The 19,367-nt window shown below is 43.5% G+C and overlaps 1 protein-coding gene across 14 annotated transcripts in view; it reads left to right on the top strand.

The window, feature by feature from the left end:
• Positions 1-19,367, top strand: part of LOC130603758 (CCR4-NOT transcription complex subunit 1-like) — an 83,714-nt gene that overhangs the window by 11,896 nt on the left and 52,451 nt on the right. For 12 of the 14 annotated variants that reach the window (XM_057417768.1, XM_057417771.1, XM_057417763.1 and 9 more), the window contains exons 3-12: positions 641-748; positions 3,492-3,590; positions 4,123-4,191; positions 4,291-4,345; positions 4,782-4,985; positions 6,648-6,816; positions 8,988-9,114; positions 9,406-9,516; positions 11,317-11,487; positions 12,045-12,172. In XM_057417768.1, the coding sequence (XP_057273751.1) occupies positions 641-748; positions 3,492-3,590; positions 4,123-4,191; positions 4,291-4,345; positions 4,782-4,985; positions 6,648-6,816; positions 8,988-9,114; positions 9,406-9,516; positions 11,317-11,487; positions 12,045-12,172 (1,241 nt within the window). Of the gene's footprint in view, positions 1-640; positions 749-3,491; positions 3,591-4,122; positions 4,192-4,290; positions 4,346-4,781; positions 4,986-6,647; positions 6,817-8,987; positions 9,115-9,405; positions 9,517-10,091; positions 10,318-11,316; positions 11,488-12,044; positions 12,173-19,367 lie in introns of those variants that run through there. The other 2 variants (XM_057417767.1, XM_057417769.1) reach the window with 2 other exon arrangements.

Below are 19,367 nucleotides of genomic sequence, written 5' to 3'. Positions count from 1 at the left end.
AAGCAAGTTTGAGATGAGCTTTTTATCTTTAGATGGCAGGAAACACTTCTTGTGTAGTATTCCCTTATGTTTTAAAAGACCCTGGAGTAACGGCAGTCAAGTCAGTCATGATCAGGAGACAATGCAGAAGCTGCCTCAAAGATCTGTGGATATGCTGTGTGGTGGCTTGGCTCTGGGATAAATTCCTGCTACACAGGCATAGCACAGAGGTGCAGGCTGTTCCATGGCTGTACTCCTGCATTTAGGCACTGTAGCTGTAGTAAAAAGTGAGGCCATGGCACTGTGTGGGTTCTGGGCTGCTTTGCTATCAGAGAAGCTTGAAATCCTTCTCTAGGTTTCTTGAAAACCCCTTTTACTTATTTTTTTAAAAATACTACCCATGAAATGCATGGCTTCTGTGTCAATGACTCATGTCTAGATCCTTTTTTTTAATCTCTTGGTTTATACTTTTAATTTGCAAATAGGGTTAATGACTTGGTTTCTAAGGTTACTGAGCAAAAAGGAACATTCTTAGCAGCTTTGTTAAAATTGTACATGACTTAACCACTAGAAGTACTGATGTGTTCACAGGACTAGACCCAGATCTTGCTCTGTAATGACTATTTACTACCAAGTTATGGTTTGGGTTTTTCTTTTCCAGATTGTGAATAGGCACGGTCCTGAGGCAGACAGGCATTTACTACGCTGCCTATTCTCGCATGTGGATTTCAGTGGCGATGGTAAAAGCAGTGGCAAAGATTTTCATCAGGTACAGTTTGTACTGAGGTATCTGCTTATTAGGTTTGTTTGTTAAAAATCTGCAATAAGATTTAAGCATGAAGGCAGGTTAGAGGTAGTAAAATCATAGAATAGTTAGGGTTGGGAAGGACCTTAAGATCATCTAGTTACAGCCCCCCTGCCATGGACAGGGTCACCTCACACTAAACCATGTCACCCAAGGCTCTGTCCAACCTGGCCTTGAACACTGCCAGGGATGGAGCATTCACAACTTCCCTGGGCAACCCATTCCAGTGCCTCACCACCCTTACAGTAAAGAATTTCTTCCTTATATCCAGTCTAAACTTCCCCTGTTTAAGTTTTAACTTGTTACCCCTTGTCCTATCACTACAGTCCCTAATGAATAGTCCATCCCCAGCATCCTTATAGGCCCCCTTCAGATACTGGAAGGCTGCTATGATGTCTCCATGCAGCCTTCTCTTCTCCAGGCTGAACAGCCCCAACTTTCTCAGCCTCTCTTCATATGGGAGGTGCTGTAGTTCCCTGATGATCCTTGTGGCCCTCCCCTGGACTTGTTCCAACAGTTCCTTGTCCTTTTTATGTTGAGGACACCAGAACTGTACACAATACTCCAATTGAGGTCTCACAGGAGCAGAGTAGAGGGGCAGGATCACTTCCTTCAACCTGCTGGTCACGCTCCTTTTGATGCAGCCCAGGATAAGGTTGGCTTTCTGGGCAGTGAGCGCACGCTGCCGCTCATGTTAAGTTTCTCATTGACCAAAACCCCCAAGTACTTCTCTGCAGAGCTGCTCTGAATCTCTTCTCTGCCCAACCTGTAGCTGTGCCTGGGATTGCTCTGACCCAGGTGTAGGACCTTGCACTTGGCATGGTTAAACTTCATGAGGCTGGCCTCAGCCCACCTCAGAAGCATGTCAAGGTCCCTCTGGATGGCATCCATTCCCTCCATCGTATCAGCTGAACCACACAGCTTGGTGTCATCAGCAAACTTGCTAAGGGCGCCCTCAATCCCACTGTCCATGTCACGGACAAAGATGTTGAACAAGACTGGTCCTGACACTGATCCCTGAGGGACACCACTCATTACTGGTCTCCAGCTGGACATTGAGCCATTGGCTGCAACTCTTTGGGAGCAGCCATCCAGCCAGTTCTTTATCCACTGAGTGGTCCACATATCAAATTGATGTCTCTCCAATTTAGAGAGAAGGATGTTGTGTGGGACAGTGTCGAATGCTTTGCACAAGTGCAGGTAGAAGACATCAACTGCTCTGCCCTTGTCCATCAGTTCCATAGCCCCATCATAGATGGCCACCAAATTGGTCAGGCAGGATTTCCCCGTAGTGAAGCCATGCTGGCTGTCACCAAGCACCTTATTTTTCATATGCCTTAGCATACCTTCCAGGAGAATGTGCTCCCAGATTCTGCCAGGCACAGAGGTGAGACTGACTGGTCTGTAATTCCTTGGGTCATCCATTTTCCCCTTCTTGAAAATGGGGGTTATATTTCCTTTTTTTCCAGTCATCGGGAACTTCACCTGGCTGCCATGATTTTTCAAATATGATGGATAGTGGCTTAGCAGCTTCATTCGCCAGCTCCTTCAGGTCCTGTGGTTGGATTTCATCAGGTCCCATGGACTTGTGCACGTTCAGGTTTTTAAGATGGTCTTGAACCAGATCCTCTCCTACAGTGGACCTAAAGTCTTCATTCTCACAGTCCCCGTGTCTGCCTTCCAAGACTTGGGTGGTGTGGTCAGAGCCTTTGTCTGTGAAGACCGAGGCAAAGAAGTCATTGAGAACCTCAGCCTTCTCCAAATCCTGTGTAGTCAGTTCTCCTGATAGCTTCCAGAGAAGGCCCACATTGTCCCTAGTCTGTCTTTTATTTGCAATGTACCTATAGAATCCCTTCCTGTTATCCTTAATATCCCTAGCCAAATTTAACTCTAACTGGGCCTTAGCTTTCCTAACCTGGTCCTGAGCTTCCCGGACAACATCCCTGTATTCTTCCCAGGCTGGCTGTCTTTGCTTCCACCTTTTATAAGCCTCTTTTTTTTCCTTTGAATTTTCCTTAGCAACTCCTTATCCATCCAAGGAGGTCTCCTGGCCCTCCTGCTGCACTCCCTTCTAGTTGGGATGCAACACTCTTGGGCTTGTAGCAGGTGATCTTTTAGTAGCTTTAAGCTAACTTTTTTTGTGGTCTGTGGCCTTTGAACTGCAAGCATGTTTTGCTGGTCCTTAGTCAGAAGACAACAAATTGTTGGTATCTGACTCTTACAGTTGCTTGATCTGGAAAACCAATACAATTTTACTTCAGTACAATTGCTTTTTCCAGCATGTGCATTGCTCTATTTTTAAAGTCTTTCTTTGTTTTTTAAAACTTTGTCCAATTCCCCTAACTGACACTTCTGGTGTCCTCTCAGGTGTGTGTTCATCCTCTAAGCCTTTTTGCCCCAGGCTTTTTAGCTCATAAATGGGAATCAAATATTCTTAGATTGTCTTTTGCTATGTGGGAAGATGCTTGCAGAAAATGAAATATTGCACATATGATAGAGGTTGTTTGATCACTTAGTCTTAAAAGGGAAAACTAACCAAACCTGAAAAAAACTGGAATAAAAAACTTTACCATTAATGAGAATTTGTGCAGTTAAGAAGACCTTATCTTTGTTTAATTTTACTGTATGCAGTGGACAGTAGAAGCTATGTTTTATTGTCCTGTTATGAAGCAATGTGAGGGTTTTCAAGTTATCTTGTTCTTTTCAGACTCAGTTTCTGATCCAGGAGTGTTTATTGCTGGTTACAAAACCAAACTTTATCTCGACGCTGTCCTACGCCGTTGACAATCCATTGCACTATCAGAAGGTTTGTGTTTCTTGAAGGGGATCCCAGTTTCAGTAACTGCAGTGAATTTGTCTGTAGGAAACCAGCTGGTTTTACCTTGGGTTTTTCCTGGGTTGTTTTTTTATGGCTAAGATAGGTTGCACTTAAGTCTTCAAAAAATTTAGATTGTCCCCAAGTTGGATTTGTTAAACAGAGCGAGTTAATCACTTGGAATGGCTGCAAACTAATTTTAAAGCTTAATCTAAGGCTAGTAGTTTATGGCTTGTTTGTGGTAGCAAGGACCAAAATAATTCATCAGTGCTTCTCTTTCAATATCAAAGCCATGATAATGGTTTGATAGTGGAAGAGTGGGATATGCAGAAGAAGGTTTTAGTTTAGATGTATCTAAAAGTAGTTCCAAAGATGTATGTTTAGCCACATAAACTTTGTGGTAACCTACAGCAGAAGAGTTCCTAATATTACAGATATACAAATGAACTCTGGATAGACTGCTGCATTTCAATAGACACTAATTTCATAACGGCTTCCATTTAACTCTTCTTGTCTATTTCAGAGTCTAAAGCCTTCACCCCACTTATTTGCCCAATTGAGTAAAGTCATCAAACTAAGTAAGGTTCAAGAGGTAGGTGAACACTTATTTTGAAAATACTTTAATGTTTTTTGACTAAGCTTGTTAGCAAGGATGATGTCCCCTTACTGTGATACTCATTCTTGTTTGTAGGTGATTTTTGGTCTTGCTTTACTGAACTCTTTCAGCTCAGATCTACGAGGTTTTGGTAAGTGAAGTTTCTGAAGTACTGCAGCAGGGACGCATTTTCTTTTTAAGTCGTTGAGCTGTCTAGAGAGAAGGATAGATGTGTGTCTGCGTGACCTGAGTAATGCAAGGCCTTGCAATTAGTAGTGCCATTTGAGTCTAACACCATTTTGAGAGGGGCAGTAGATAGCACAGTCACCTTGTCTTATATGAAGTTGAAGGTTTCTTCCATGAATGACTTGCTAGATAATGAATCATATTGAGGTACTGTGGTATTTTCTTTTAGCTGTCCAGTAATATTTGAGTTCTGAGGTATGGGTTAAGACTTCTGTTTAACTCTTAACTGTTGTGGCTTGCAGTAAACAAACTCGGATTAAGAGAACAGTACCTAGCTAAAAAGAGTCTTCATGTTAAAAAGAAATTCAGGTTTTGATTCTTGCCTCTTTTGTCTTCAAAAGCTGCCCAGTTTATCAAACAGAAACTCCCGGATCTTTTGCGCTCTTACGTTGACGCGGACGTCAGTGGAAGTCAAGGAGGTGGCTTCCAAGATATTGCAATAGAGGTCCTGCACCTTCTTCTCTCTCATCTCCTTTTTGGGCAGAAGGGAGCCTTTGGGGTAGGACAGGAACAGATTGACGCTTTCCTCAAAACATTACGTAGAGGTAAGTGTGGTGGTTGTCAGGAAGCCTGACTAAATGCAAACTTTGAAATGGATTTTTGTAACTTACTGCCAGTGCAGTATGTTACGGATGGTGGGGAGCTTGTACGTTTTCAGAACTCTATCAACTGACAGAAAAATTCCACTGTCCTGGCATAACGTACTGGATTTTATTTCAATGAGCAGTAATGTGGTATCATGTTTGGTTTTTCTGAGGAGTGATAAATCAGTATTAAGTAGGGGATATTTGAATCTATGCTTGTGGGGGATGGTATTTGTAGATTTAACTTAAAGCAACTCAGTGCAAGGTAGTTGAAAAACTTGAGCTCCTTACAGCATAAGGAACAAACATTTCAAACAGGTATAGTATATTTTAAGCACTGGGTTGTGTATATTGGGTGCAGATCTATGAGGAAACACTAGCACAGGGAGGGAAGTGCTTTTGAATAAAACTGGTTCATGTCCTGGAAGCTACCATGGTCCTTGTGATGGCAGGGGTAGTGTCTTCCTTTCTGAAACAGTGTTTGCTGTAAACCCATCAGAATAAGGAATGGGACTTCAGAAACTAACTGGATTTAACTGGTCCCACTCCCTGGCTCTCTCCAGACCTAGAGCAAGGCACCCCTTATACAAGAGCAAAATATTTATTTTTTGTTGAAGTATTAACTAAGAAGTTATACTTAAATGAAGATTTAGTGTATTAGCTTCTGTAATTCCCCCCAACTTTGTTTTGGGAAATTCGGAACTCTTATCTGAGTGTCTTCAAAGAGTATGGAGACATTATGCTTCACCTTAACTAAGGATAATGCTGTTTCAGGAAAGCCCACCCATGAGGTGTCTTTGCTGCTTTCCACTGTGGACTGAACTCCCACCCACACATCTGGTTCTCTTGTTACTGTGTCTCCCTTAGACTTTGCTTCCCAGGGAGGAAGAAGGGAGCATTCTCTCTTTTCATGCCAAGTGCCTGGTTTAGATTGCCTAGACTTCTTAGACTCAATAGCAGGTCCTTTGTTTCCTAATACTTCCTGAGTTGGAGGAGAAGCTTTTACTGTCCTACTTGTGTTGTTTCTTGCTCTGTGCTCAGTTTGTTTTTTGTTTTTGTTTATAACTGCTGTTACTGACAATCCAGTTCTAAACTTGCTATTAGCCCTTTTGGGCAGCTGCAGTTGACTCTGTGGGAACCCAGTCTATTCTATGTTCTTATTCTCTAGGAATACAAGGGCCTATAGAGACAGGATGGGGAATGACTTTAAACTAACAGAGGGAAGATTTAGATCAGATATTAGGAAGAAATTCTTCCCTGTGGGGGTGGTGAGGCCTTGGCACAGGTTGTCCAGAGTAGCTGTGGCTGCCCCATCCCTGGCAATGTTCAAGGCCAGGTTGGACGGGGCTTGGAGCAACCTTGTCTAGTGGAAGGTGTCCCTGCCTGTGGCAGGGGTTTGGAACTGGATGAGCTTTAAGGTCCCTTCCAACCCAAACTATTCTATGAATATTCAAGTGCCTGTAGAGAACGAGGAGGTGGGATGGAGGGATGCTGCATGAGTGAGTGCCCTCTTGATTTCTGCATCAGTGGGGAAACTAGCACAGCAGTCAAATTATTTCAAAGTCACTTGCATGCAACTAGTGTTCTGTTTTTTTTTTTGACACTTTTTTTTCTTGCCTTCAGATTTTCCCCAGGAGTGTTGTCCTGTGGTGCTTTCACCACTTCTATACCCTGAAAAACAGGACATTCTAATGGACAGGATCCTGGCCGATTCTGGAGGGATAGCCAAAACCATAATGGAGAGTTCTCTGGCAGATTTCATGCAAGAAGTTGGCTATGGCTTTTGTACCAGGTTTGTAGGCATCTTGTGTGGTGGTGGTTTTCCTTCTTGTTTCTTGAGACAAAGGGTAAAGAACACTTGCAGTACTAAAATAACTGGAACCTCATTGAGTATTGTGAGGTCTCTTGTTTTAATTCCTGTTTTATATTTTGCTTTCTTCTAATGTGTGTAGCATGTCTGTTGAGATTGTGTAGCATTTTGTCATGAGAAGGGCTAGGTAAAGGTATTCAAATTCTTCATGAAGGTTTTATAAGAATTTGACAATTGCCCTTTCTTGTTTTAAGTAAAACCAAAGTGGGTAGGCAGAATAAATCCCAACTAAATCTTACTAGATCTTTGGAAGAACTTTGTTTTTTGTGCCAGGCTCCTCTTAGCTCCCTTTTCATATGAAACGGGTTACAGGAGAGCTGAATGTAATAGTCTTGCTTCAAGAGTTGGCCAGCAGCAGCTTTCTGTTTGTACTGGGGTTTGATCAGTGTGGTAGACAGTATGACTGAGATCATTTGTAGCTGTAGGATCTAATTATGATAGTGAAATGCTAGAGTATCTTCACAGCTGTGTCTTTCCCTGCTTAGGCTTATTTTGGTAAAATACAGCTCTTAAACTCACCCTGGATCTGCACATATGTTTGTAGGAATACATGACCCACGTCTTCAATAGTGTTCCATATTCTTGCTCTGTGCCCCTAATCTGAAATGTTAGATGGGAAGCTGTCACTTGGACTTGCTGGAGCCATGCAAAATGGGCTGTCATGTACAGAACCCCATGGGTTTGCAGGTGTGGCCTCAGTAGGACTGAAGAGCTTTGCATATGGCATAAGTATTGTGTTATATGGGCTATTTGTTTATATGCAGGTTGGAATAGTTACTAGAAAAGCATGAGAAGCTAGACTACTTCGAAGCTTTCTATCGAAGAGTTAATTTGGCTGTATTACATTATTCATTATATATTGAATGTCTTTCCTGCTGTATACCTACTGTCTGCACAAATCCAGCTCAATTTCTGAATGCTGTTTTTAAGGATTTAGGAGTGCTCTAATAATGGTAGTGGTAACAGGAGCCTGCAAGCCTGTGGCTGGTTTTGATGGGGGCCTTAGTCTTAGCCCTCAATATGAACCTAATGTGTTGTGTGGTGGTTTTTTTTTTTTTGTTTGTTTGGTTGTTTTTTTGTTTGGTTGTTTGGTGTTTTTATTATTATTTTTTTTTTTTTTTTTGTGGGGTGTGTGTTTTGGTGTTTTTTTTTTGTTTGTTTGGTTTTTAGGAAGATCCATTTAAGAAGCATAAGCTAAGAGAACTAAATGTATTTTAAAGACTAGTGACTACTTTTGGGGAGGTGATAAAATCTGTTTTTTCACATAAGTTTCTGCTCAAATAGGGAAATGAAGAAACACAATATAAATGTGTTGGAAGATGTTGAAAATTTTCCTTTGTTAAACACTGCTTTAGGAGGCATATGTTATCTGTACTGATGCTGTATGCATCTTGTTGGCCTAAAGAAGTGTTCACAAAGTGAAATGCATTGCAAAAAAGGGCTTTCAGTTCTAAAATTGAAACTTCAGCATCTGCTCATTGTTTGCTTTTGGGGCTCCTCAAAGTTTTTTTGTTAGCAACCTCTGCTCAGAGACACCTGGCCTTGCACCAGACCGGAAGGCATCCATACTTTCACAGCTTATCTTTTGAACAGTGCATGTCATTGGTTTGAACATGCATTCTCAAAGCCTTTGTTTTACTTTTAGCTAGCAAAAACTTCACTCTCTGAAGCTGTGTAACAGGTCAATGCATGGAAGTGTTTCTAACAGCAAACTGCTAAACCTACCCTGTGCTTTTGCTTTGACAGAGCATAGCCTGTGAAACATCTCTTGCTGTCACTTAAGTCGACCTAGCTTTGAACTGAATACATGGCACAGCATGTTTCATTTAAATAACTGCATGGAGCTTCTACTGAATTTCTCTTCTTGCTTCTCATGGAATTTTATTATATTGGATCATTTGACTAATGTGACTGAGGCTGAGTGAATGGTTGTACTTAAGTTTGTGATTAGTTTCTCCCAACCATACTTACAGGTCTTGTTTTGGTCTGTCTTATGTTGTGCCATAGTGAAACCTGCTTTTGAATTAAGATCTCCCTGGGTTTTTGTGTGTTTTTATTTGTTTGTTTTTTTTTTGTTTTTTTTTATATCTTAGCATGGAAGAATGTCGCAACATAATCATGCAGTTTGGTGTTCGGGAAGTCACGGCTGCCCAGGTTGCCAGGGTTTTGGGGATGATGGCTCGAACTCATTCGGGGTTGACGGATGGTATTCCATTACAAGTGAGTGACCTGTTGGGCTTAGATATATTTTAATCAGCAGATAATGAGGAGTTAAAATGCTGTTCTCTAGTAGTTCAAGACTTGCTTTTACTATTCAACACTTACAAGTCTAACTGTTCTGCTGAAAATGTCTAGAACACATTCTTGAATGAAAGATTCTCGGTTGTGTGCAACTGGTGACATTACTGGTCTGAACTTTTTGCCTTTATAGTGCTGGGAATTATGTAGCTAGGAGCTTTTGAGACTGCTTTATTCTTACCTAGTATTTGATGGAGTGTATTTAACTTGCAGTCTATTTCGGCTCCTGGCAGTGGGATTTGGAGTGATGGGAAAGATAAAAGTGATGGAGCACAAGCCCATACCTGGAATGTGGAGGTCTTAATTGATGTTCTTAAAGAGCTGGTAAGTTTTGTGAGCATCTTGGCCTTTATGCAGAATATCTGCAAGGAGGGCATGTCTCGGTGTGAACATAAAGCACTTTAAGCTCCTAGCAGCCTGAATGGCTTTCAATCTTATATAATTGTGTTGCTGTACTTAAATGACTAGTAGTGTTCTTTCCTCATGAACAAGAATATTTTGAGGAGTTGTGGAGAAAAAGCTGTCTGAATGGCAAACTTGGATGCAGCTTCAGATTTTATTCCACATTGCTCCCATGTACTCCAGCATATGTCCTCTGAGGGCTTGTGTGCTTGAACTTACTTCTGGCAGTGGAAAGTTTAGTGCATCAGGCACCTTGTTTTGAAAAACATCTCGCTGTAGGAATTGATGATGAAAAGGCAAAATATTTTCGTAGCTACTCATTCCAAAACACTAAATGTTTCTTGTGTGTGATGAGGCTTCAGTAATAGGAAACTTTCTCCACCACTTCTAAGCAGCATTTTTTGCAATTAACTCAGTGAAATGTGAGTACCATTTCCTTTGCCTACCTTATATTGGGTGATTTTTATTTTTTTTTTTGTATGTCATCTCTAATCTATGCAGGAGTCCCTGCTTTATTTTCCTAAATCTTGGAACATAGAACTAGCTTTCTTTGGTGCTCGTGTATCTCTGAAATGAGTGGTCTGTGATCCACAGTGGCCATGGTTCCCTCCAAGCTCCCCCATCCTTATGATTTCACGCTATTGCTGAAAATCAAATAGGTGCTTTGCAATTACTTGCAGTGTACATTATCCAAAAGGAAAAGCAAGTTCTGCTTGCCAGCAGGTCAGACCCTTTTGCCTTTTATTGGAGGGCATATGGAAGCCTACAAAAGGAATGAGTTAGCATGCTAAGAAAGGGGTTGTGTGTTTGGGGGTGGTGTTGTTTTTTTTTTTTGGGGGGGGGGTTAGGACTTGTTAATGAAATGTTTGGAAGGATAGACATTACTGCCTGTGGTGCTGGGGAAGTGCAGTCTCACAGGCTAGTTTCAGACATTAACTTGCATGAAGTTCTCACAGCTATCTAAATCCTGTTCTTTTTAAAACCAAAGCCCTTTCTTTCAGCTAGAAGTCAGGTGTGTGTTAAGCTGGGTAAATTATAGATAAAGAGGGTTTCTTACAAGACAGTATTGAAGACTCTAATGTTTAAGACTGTGTCGTGGTTTAAACCCAGTCAGGTAACTTGTTCACTCACTCCCAGTGAGTGGTGCCCAGTCAGGTAACTGACAACAATCGAGGTTCGCGTCCGTCTCCCCCCCCCCCCCGCACCGGGGCTCTCTCCCCTTCCCCGCTCCCGGAGGAACGGGGAGGAGGATCGAGAGAGTGCAACTCCTACGGGTTGAGACAAGAACAGTCCAGCAACAAATCACCACCGCTACTATCAGCTAAAACAATGATAAGGGAAAATAACAAGAGAAGAGAATACGATACCACCGGCCAAGAAACGAGTCCCACCCGGAAGCCCGTGTCCTTCCGGGTAACTCCCAGTTACCCCCCACCCCGGGCATGACGTGCTGTGGTATGGAATACCTCCCCGGCTAGCCTGGGTCAGGCGCCCCGTCTCTGCTTCCTCACAGCTTCCCCTCCTCCCTGGCAGAGCATGAGCCTCACAGAGTCCTTGGTCAGGCTAAACATCACTTAGCAACAACCGAAAACATCGGCTTCACCAACACTGTTCTCAAACTAGAAGTCAAAACACAGCACTGCACCAGTTAACACAAAGGAAAAAACATGACTGCTACTGCTGAACCCAGGACAGACTGACTACTTGTTTTTCTGGTTGCAGAATCCTAGCCTAGACTTCAAAGTAGTAACCTATGAATTGGACCATCTGGGATTTCAGATTCGTGACAGCAAGGGCCTCCATATTGTGGTGTTTGGCATCCAGAGAGGGCTGGGCATGGAAGTTTTTCCTGTTAATGCCATATATAGACCTTGGAAGCATGCAGAGGGCCAGGTAAGCGTTACCAGCGTTTCTGCTGTATCATTACAACACCTGCCAAGTTCCTGGCTTTATTGAAAGGTAAATGTGGATTGGTAATGTGAATTTTGAGACAAGCCACACTGGAGAACTTGGCCTGTTAAGGCGTAGGCCTCAGGTATGTTACTGAAATACAGTCTGTTAATCGAGCAGTGTCTTCATTGTTTGAGAGGAGATGGTCACTTGCTGTACATGTGTGGCAGCACCTTTGGTTTTAGCAGAATCCTGGTGCATGATTCAGCTGAGTGTAGAACTGTTGCTGCACAGTTGTGCTGTGAGCTTTTTTTTACCTGGCTACACAAAAGGGCTACATCTTTGTGCAGACAAGTCCTCTCAGAACATCTGTATCTGTTGTTTTCAGAAATTCTGGGGGAAGTGTGAGGTTCAGTCTTATGTAAAACACTGATAATATATCTTGGCTCACCTCTACTGATTCATTGATTTGCATCATTTTCAGAAATGTGGCAGTTGATAAAGTGGAAGGAACCCTAAATTCTAAATATCTAAACTATTTCTGCTGTCTTTTATTCCAGCTCTCCTTCATTCAGCATTCCCTCATAAACCCTGACATCTTCTGTTTTGCCGACTACCCTTGTCATACTGTTGCCACAGACATCCTGAAGGCACCACCAGAGGATGACAACAGGGAAATCGCTACATGGTAAACCTGCTTCCAACTGCTTTTCATACCTAGTGAAAGATTACTTGTCTGGTCAAATGTGGCTTTGTAGTCATGGAGCCAGATTTATTTTTAGCTGTGTATATCCCAAGACTTCAGCCATTAGTATTTGAACAATGTTTGACTGATGAAAGTTCTCATGTTATCCAAACTTCTCATGTGTTAACATAATATTTGAAAGTGTACTGCTAGTTCTTGCTTTTAATGGAGTCATCCAGTTCTCTGGAGAATTTCTGCTGATATATTTTGGGACATACTGTGAGCTGGTAGAAAGGTTTAGAGGTGGTATGAATTTAAATGTATTTCCCAGGATGAAATTAGGGAAACCTGCTGTACTTGTGTCGTGGCTTAAGCCTAGCCATGCAGCTCGCTCTCTCACTCCCCCCCCCCCCCCTCCTCCCTCCCACTCCTGGAGGGATGGGGAGGAGAACTGAAAGAATATAACTCCCATGGGTTAAGATAAGAACAGTCCAATAACTAAGGTATAACACAAAACCACTACTGCTACCACCAATAACAATAATGATAAGGGAAATAACAAGGGAAGAGAATACAACCACTCAGCACCCGCTGACCAATATCCAGCCGGACCGAGCAGTGATCTAGGCCTTTCGGGTAACTGCTCCCAGTTCTACATCCTGGGCATGACGTGCTGTGGTATGGAATATCTCTTTGGCTAGTTTGGGTCAGGTGTCCTGTCTCTGCTTCCTCCTGGCTTCACCTCCTCCCTGGCAGAGCATGAGATTCAGAAAGTCCTTGCTCAGAGTAAACATTACTGAGCAACAACTAAAAACGTTGGTGTTATCAGCGCTGTTCCCAGGCTGAAAGTCAAAAACACAGCACTGCACCAACTACTAAGAAGGAGAAAAATGACTGCTACTGCTGAAACCTGGACAGCATCCACCACTTATTCCAAACCATTCACGTCATGCTCAGATCCCACATTTTCAATATACAATTGCTCTTATCTCATATATATATATATATATATATACACACACATATATGTACATCCACAGAGAGAGAAATTATTCCGTAGTGCATGGACCAATCCCTGTAAAGCTGCTGAGTCCATTCAGTCCATGATGTCAGGCTCCATCTCTTGTAACAGTCTTTCAGAGCAGGAGAGGATGTGTGCAGTGTTGGATTGTTGCCTGCTAATGCTGATCGTTCCTTTACCGCAGTACTCGTCTGCTTTCATCAAAGTTTATTCTCTGTTGGGATGATGGTCAGAGGGAAGTCAGGGCCAGTCGCTGGTGACCTGAAGGCGTCTAGTTGGTGGGCTATAAAAGTGCTACATAACAGGCAAAAACATGCAATTGAGTTCATTGGCTGCTTTCCCCTAAACTCAAATCCCTTTGGGGTATACATCGGACTTTATCACGCATTAGCCACCAAGTATATCTGGGTCCCTGAGCAAAAGGAGTCCCACAAGTGGGTTTGCCTTCACCTGAAGCAGGAATAACCCAGACAGTTTTCCCCAGCAAATTCTTCATATGCACCACAGGAACTTTGTCCCCCTCTACAGTACATAAAAGTTCTGACTGGGCTGGGCCAGGCCTGTTGGCAGATCCTCTGGTGTTGACCAATCAGGTGGCCTTTGGTAAATGTGTATCCCAGTGTTTCAAAGTCTCACCACCCATTGCTCTCAGTGTAGTTTTTAACGGCCCACTGTACCATTCAGTTTTTACAGAGGCTGGTGCATGGTAGGAGTTGTGATATACCCACTCAATGCTATGCTCTTTGGCCCAAATGTTTATAAGGCTGTTCCAGAAATGAGTCCCATTGCCTGACTCAGTTCTGTCTAGGGTGCCGTGTTGCCACAGTCTGTTTCTCAAGGCCCAGGATAGTGTTCCGGGCAGTGGTGTGGGGCACAGCGTATGTTTCCAGACATCCGGTGGGTGGTTCCACCATGGTAAGCACATTGCGCTTGCTTTGGCAGTTCAGTGGGAGAGTGATATGATCAATCTGCCATGTTTATACTTCAGCCATCATCCTCCGTACCAGAGAGGCTTTAACTGCTTGGCTTGCTTAATTAGAGCACATTTCACATTCCTGAATAACTTGAGCAATACTGTCCATTGTTAAGTTCACTTTCGGTCATGAGCCCATATATATCTCGTATATCTCTGCCTTGATGTTATGGTGTCATGGGCCCACCAGGCCAAAAATAATTCACCCTTATGTTGCCAATCTAAATCCATCTGAACCACCTCAGTCTTAGCAGCTTGATTCACCTGTTGGTTGTCCTGATGTTCCTCAGTGTCCTGACTCTTGGGTACATGAGCATCTACATGGCGTACCTTCACCACCAGGCTCTGCACTTGGGCAGTGATATGTTGCCAGAGTGCAGCAGCCCAGATGGGTTTCCCTCTGTGTTGCCAGTTACTCTGCTTCCATTGCTGCAACCACCCCCAGAGGGCATTTGCCACCATCCATGAGTCAGTAGAGAGATAAAGTACTGGCCACATTTCTCATTCAGCAATGTCCAAGGCCAGCTGGATGGCTTTCACCTCGGCAAACTGACTCGATTCACCCTCTCCTTCAGCAGTTTCTGCAACTTGTCATAAGGGACTCCATACAGCTGCCTTCCATCTCTGATGCTTTCCCACAATACGGCAGGACCCAACAGTACACAATACTGCTTTTCACTTTCTGACAGTTTATTATGTGGTGGGGCCTCTTGAGCACACATCACCTCCTCCTCTGGTGACATTCCAAAATCTTTGCCCTCTGGCCAGTCCATGATGACTTCTAGAATTCCTGGACGACTGGGATTTACTGTTCGAGCTTGTTGTGTTATTACTGTGGCCCGCTTACTCCATGTAGCATTGGTTGCATGATGTGTAGAGGAGACCCTGCCTTTGAACATCCAGCCCGGCATGGGCAACCAGGGTGCCAGGCGGAGCTGTGCTTCAGCGCCAATCACTTCCGAAGCAGCTCGATCCCCTTGATAGGCTGCCAGTATCTCTTTCTCAGTTGGGGTATAGCTGGCCTCAGATCCTTTGTATCCCCAACTCTAAATGCTGAGGGTTTGACCTCGAGTCTCCCCTGGAGCTTTCTGCCAGAGGCTCCAGGTAAGACCATTCTCCCCAGCTGCAGTGTAGAGCACATTTTTTACATCTGGCCCTGTCCAGACTGATCCAAGGGCTACTGCATGAACTATCTCATGTTTAATTTGCTCAAAGGCTTGTTGTTGCTCAGGGCCCCATTTGAAATATTTCTTCTTCCAGGTCACAAGAAAGAGAGGCCTTACAGTTGAGCTGTAATTTGGGATGTGCATTCTCCTGAACACCCCAGCACCTAGGAAAGCTTGTGTTTCATTCTTGTTAGTTGGTGGGGACGTTGCTGTTATCTTGTTGATCACATCTGTGGGGATCTGGTAATGTCCATCTTGCCATTTTATTCCCAAAAAATGAATCTCCTGTGCAGGTCCCTTGACCTTACTTTGTTTTATAGCAAAACTGGCTTTCAGCAGGATTTGGATTATTTGGATTATTTTCCTCCCTTTCTCAAAGACTTCTTCCACTGTATCACCCCACACAATAATGTCATCAATGTTGTGTTTGGCACTTGTTCTTCGACCTTCAGCAACACCACAACAGAAGGATCTTCTGAGAGACCAGGGAAGGTGGGCATCTGCTTCATTTTCCCGTCTCCAGAGCAGCAATACCATAAACCCATTGGTACCCTTTTGGGTCTTTGAAGTACCCTCTCCTGAGGTAGTCTATGCCGAGGATGCATGGAGCCTTTGTACCAGTCACAATGGGGTGCTTTTGCCATTCCCTCCCTGTCAGGCTGATTTCAGCCTCCAGTACAGTCAACTCTTGGGATCCTCCTGTCACTCCAGAAATATAGATGGGTTCCTCACCCCGACAGCTTGATAGCATCAGGGTACACTGTGCACTGCTATCTACTAGAGCCTTATAGTTCTGTGGTACTGATGTGCCAGGCCGTGTGCTCCACACAGTCCAGGAAACCCAGTTGTCCCTCTCCTCCACCTGGCTGGAAGCAGGGCCTCTCTAATAGAGATCTTAAGATTTTTCACTTAAATCTTGTAGAAAGGGATTAGTATGCCTTATCACAGGAGCTGGAGTAAAATCAGCTCTTCCGCTCCATCTGGGAACCTGCTCACCAGAGACTGAAGCCGCAGCTTTCAATGGATGATCGTCCTTGACCTCTGTTCTCCTCTTCAGTTCTCACACCCGTTGCTCCAGAACTGAGGTAGGTTTTCCATCCCACTTCGTCATGTCTTCTCTGTGAGCCCGCAGGTAAGACCATAGGGTGGCCCGTGGCATATACCTTCTATATCTTCTCCCTCGAACAGTAGGATACCTTTTGTTAATAGCTGAGACGTTTGTTGGTACACGCGAGGAGCTGTATAGATCAGATTGATCGTCTTTCAATTGGGTGAGCTCCTGGGAGAGTTTTTCCACAGCTGAGATGATGGAAGGGGTGAGATTATCTTTGACCTCTCGGAGTTTATGAACCATTTCATCCACTGTTAGTGTCACTGTGTCATTCCAGGTTACTGTTGTCAGTGAATGGGCGTATGATGTAATGGTGCATTCCATGTAAATTCCCATTACATGGGTTGTGTAAGTTGACTTCATCTGGATCTTTGGGGTGCTTCCCTGTTATTCGGCTTGATGTGATAGATCATCTCTACAATGGCTGATTCCCTCAGAGGCTGGATGCCTTTCTCTAGTGTAATCCACTTAGCCGAATGACTCATAACATCATCCTTGTATGGAAACCTTTTTTTTTCCACAGCTGCTAAGAGCCTCTTCCAAAGGCTGAGGGACCCTTTCTCGTTTGCAATTGTTTTGTCAACTCCCTCTTCCCTAGCAAGTGATGCCAGCTGCTTGGCTTCCCTACCTTCTGGTTCATGACTGTTGGCCCCATTACCCAATATCGGAGCCACCAGGTGATGATGTGCTCTCCTGGTTGATGGATAACATCTTTTCTCATATTATGTACCTTGGTTGAGGTCCGGGGTCGAGAAGTCACCTTTTCTTCTTCTTTATGTGATGATGACTCCTGATCAGATGCTGTCCCGGGTAGAAAATGCATTTCCATTGCTTCTTCATCTTGTTCCTTCATCTTTCCTGTTTTTTTGTTTTTTTTTTTGGCTTTTCCCCTTGTGTACAGGAGCAACCGATAATGGTACGAATTAGTCCTCTAGTTTAGCTGCAGTATCTGTTGTCGGGATTTGGGTAGCTCCTGTACTTGTCGCTGGGATTTGAGTAGCTACTGTACTTGTCGCTAGGGCTGGTGTAGCTGCTGTGCTTGGTCCTGGAGTAGGTGCGCTGCCATCGGATCCAGGGACGTTTTCTTCCCTTTCAAGGTGCTCGATAGTGTTGAACAGGGCTCTGTAAGCATAGGCCAAGCCCCAGCACATTGCCATAATTTGTCCCTCTCTGGTATGATCAGGATGACAACACACCTCATTTAAGCGTTTTACTAATTTTTCTGGATTTTGCACTTGTTCGGTGGTGAAGATCCAAACCGGTGGAGGGGCCCACTGGCATTGATACTTGCCCATACTATCCCATACACCCTGCCACTCATAACTGTCCTGCCTCGGAGAAAATCTCTTGGTCCTCTTATATTGTCATCTAATCCTAGAGAAGGCCCAAACCCCACTCTTCCCAGCTCTTGATATGAGACGTTATGGTCATTGGTAAAACACACTGTGTATGTGTGCCAACATGGTGATCCCCATCACAATCAGCAGGCAGGTCTCAAGGGTACCCAAAGGCCATTCAAAACCTTCAGAACTCTCAAATGAAGCTGTAAATGGTCTGATTTATGGGTCTGGGAGCATGAGGGAATGTCTCCTTCACAGGTTGACCACCCGAGGAAGAGAAAAAAAGGTGTGTAATTGTTAAACACTTCTATTATATACCTTCCAAAGTATAGAGGTGATGACCACACTGGGAATGCAAGCCGGATCAGTTTCATGATCAATGAGTCTATTGTATTACAAATCACTACCATAAAGTACAATGAAACAAGATCCTTAGCCGATAAACACTAAAAGAGCAAATACTGGCTATAAGTAAGGTACGACATGCTGAAACTGTGAGATCAAGAGCAACAACTTTGAGAGCCAGTAAATCAGCATTGTGACAAGTGACTGTTAATCCAAAACTATGAATGCTTGTCAAAAATAGTTAGACCCACTCTATTCAGATCTGTTGTTATCTCAACCCTTAGTGTCTCACATTGGGCGCCACAAAGAACTGTCATGGTTTAAGCCCAGCCATGCAGCTCGCTCTCTCACTCCCCCCCTTCCTTCCTCTCTGCTCCTGGAGGGATGGGGAGGAGAATTGAATGAGTCTAACTCCCATTGGTTGAGATCAGAACAGTACAGTAACTAAGGTATAGCACAAAATCAGTACTGCTACCACCAATAATAATAATGATAAGGGAAATAACAAGGGAAGAGAATACAACCACTCAGCACCTGCTGACCAATACCCAGCCTGACTGAGCAGTGATCTAGCCCTTTCGGGTAACTGCCCCCAGTTCTATATCCTGGGCATGATGTGCTGTGGTATGGAATACCTCTTTGGCTAGTTTGGGTCAGATGTCCTGTCTCTGCTTTTTCCTGGCTTCCCCTCCTCCCTGGCAGAGCATGAAACTCAGAAAATCTTTGGTCAGAGTAAACATTACTTAATTCTGATGTTTTTAGTTGTTGCACGCAGTGCTGTTCCCAGGCTGAAAGTCAAAAACACAGCACTGCACCAACTACTAAGAAGGAGAAAAATGGCTGCTACTGATGAACCCAGGGTAACTTCTATGAAAGAATTCCTGGGATTTAAACAGTAAATTTATATAGCTATTGTGGAGTTGTTGCATAAAGCTGATGAGCTGACTCTTACACCCCTTCTTTTGATACAGCTGTGTAGCTCATTTCAGTGAATATATTGAGTTTTATTTCCATTGTATGGCCAAGAAGAGGAAATTGGGGGTGGAGAATGTGGGTACATTGGGGAAGGTGGCAATGATTGTTTGTCTGTAAAGCTGATGAAAAAAGTAGAATGTCTTCACTAAGTTTCGCAGGTGGGGACTTTGAGGTGTTCTAAAAAGGTGTATTCCATTTCTGGAAGGAAGTATGTTTCAACGTAAATTATCTACTTCAGGTTTAATTGTTTTTCAAACATAAGGTTTT

The sequence above is a fragment of the Pezoporus wallicus genome, unplaced genomic scaffold (genome assembly GCF_028554395.1).
Source record: "Pezoporus wallicus isolate ANWC-B61680 ecotype Strahan unplaced genomic scaffold, APGP_CSIRO_Pwel_v1 contig_2545, whole genome shotgun sequence".
Classification (NCBI taxonomy): Eukaryota; Metazoa; Chordata; class Aves; order Psittaciformes; family Psittacidae; genus Pezoporus; species Pezoporus wallicus.
This window is presented reverse-complemented; position numbering and strand designations above follow the sequence as displayed.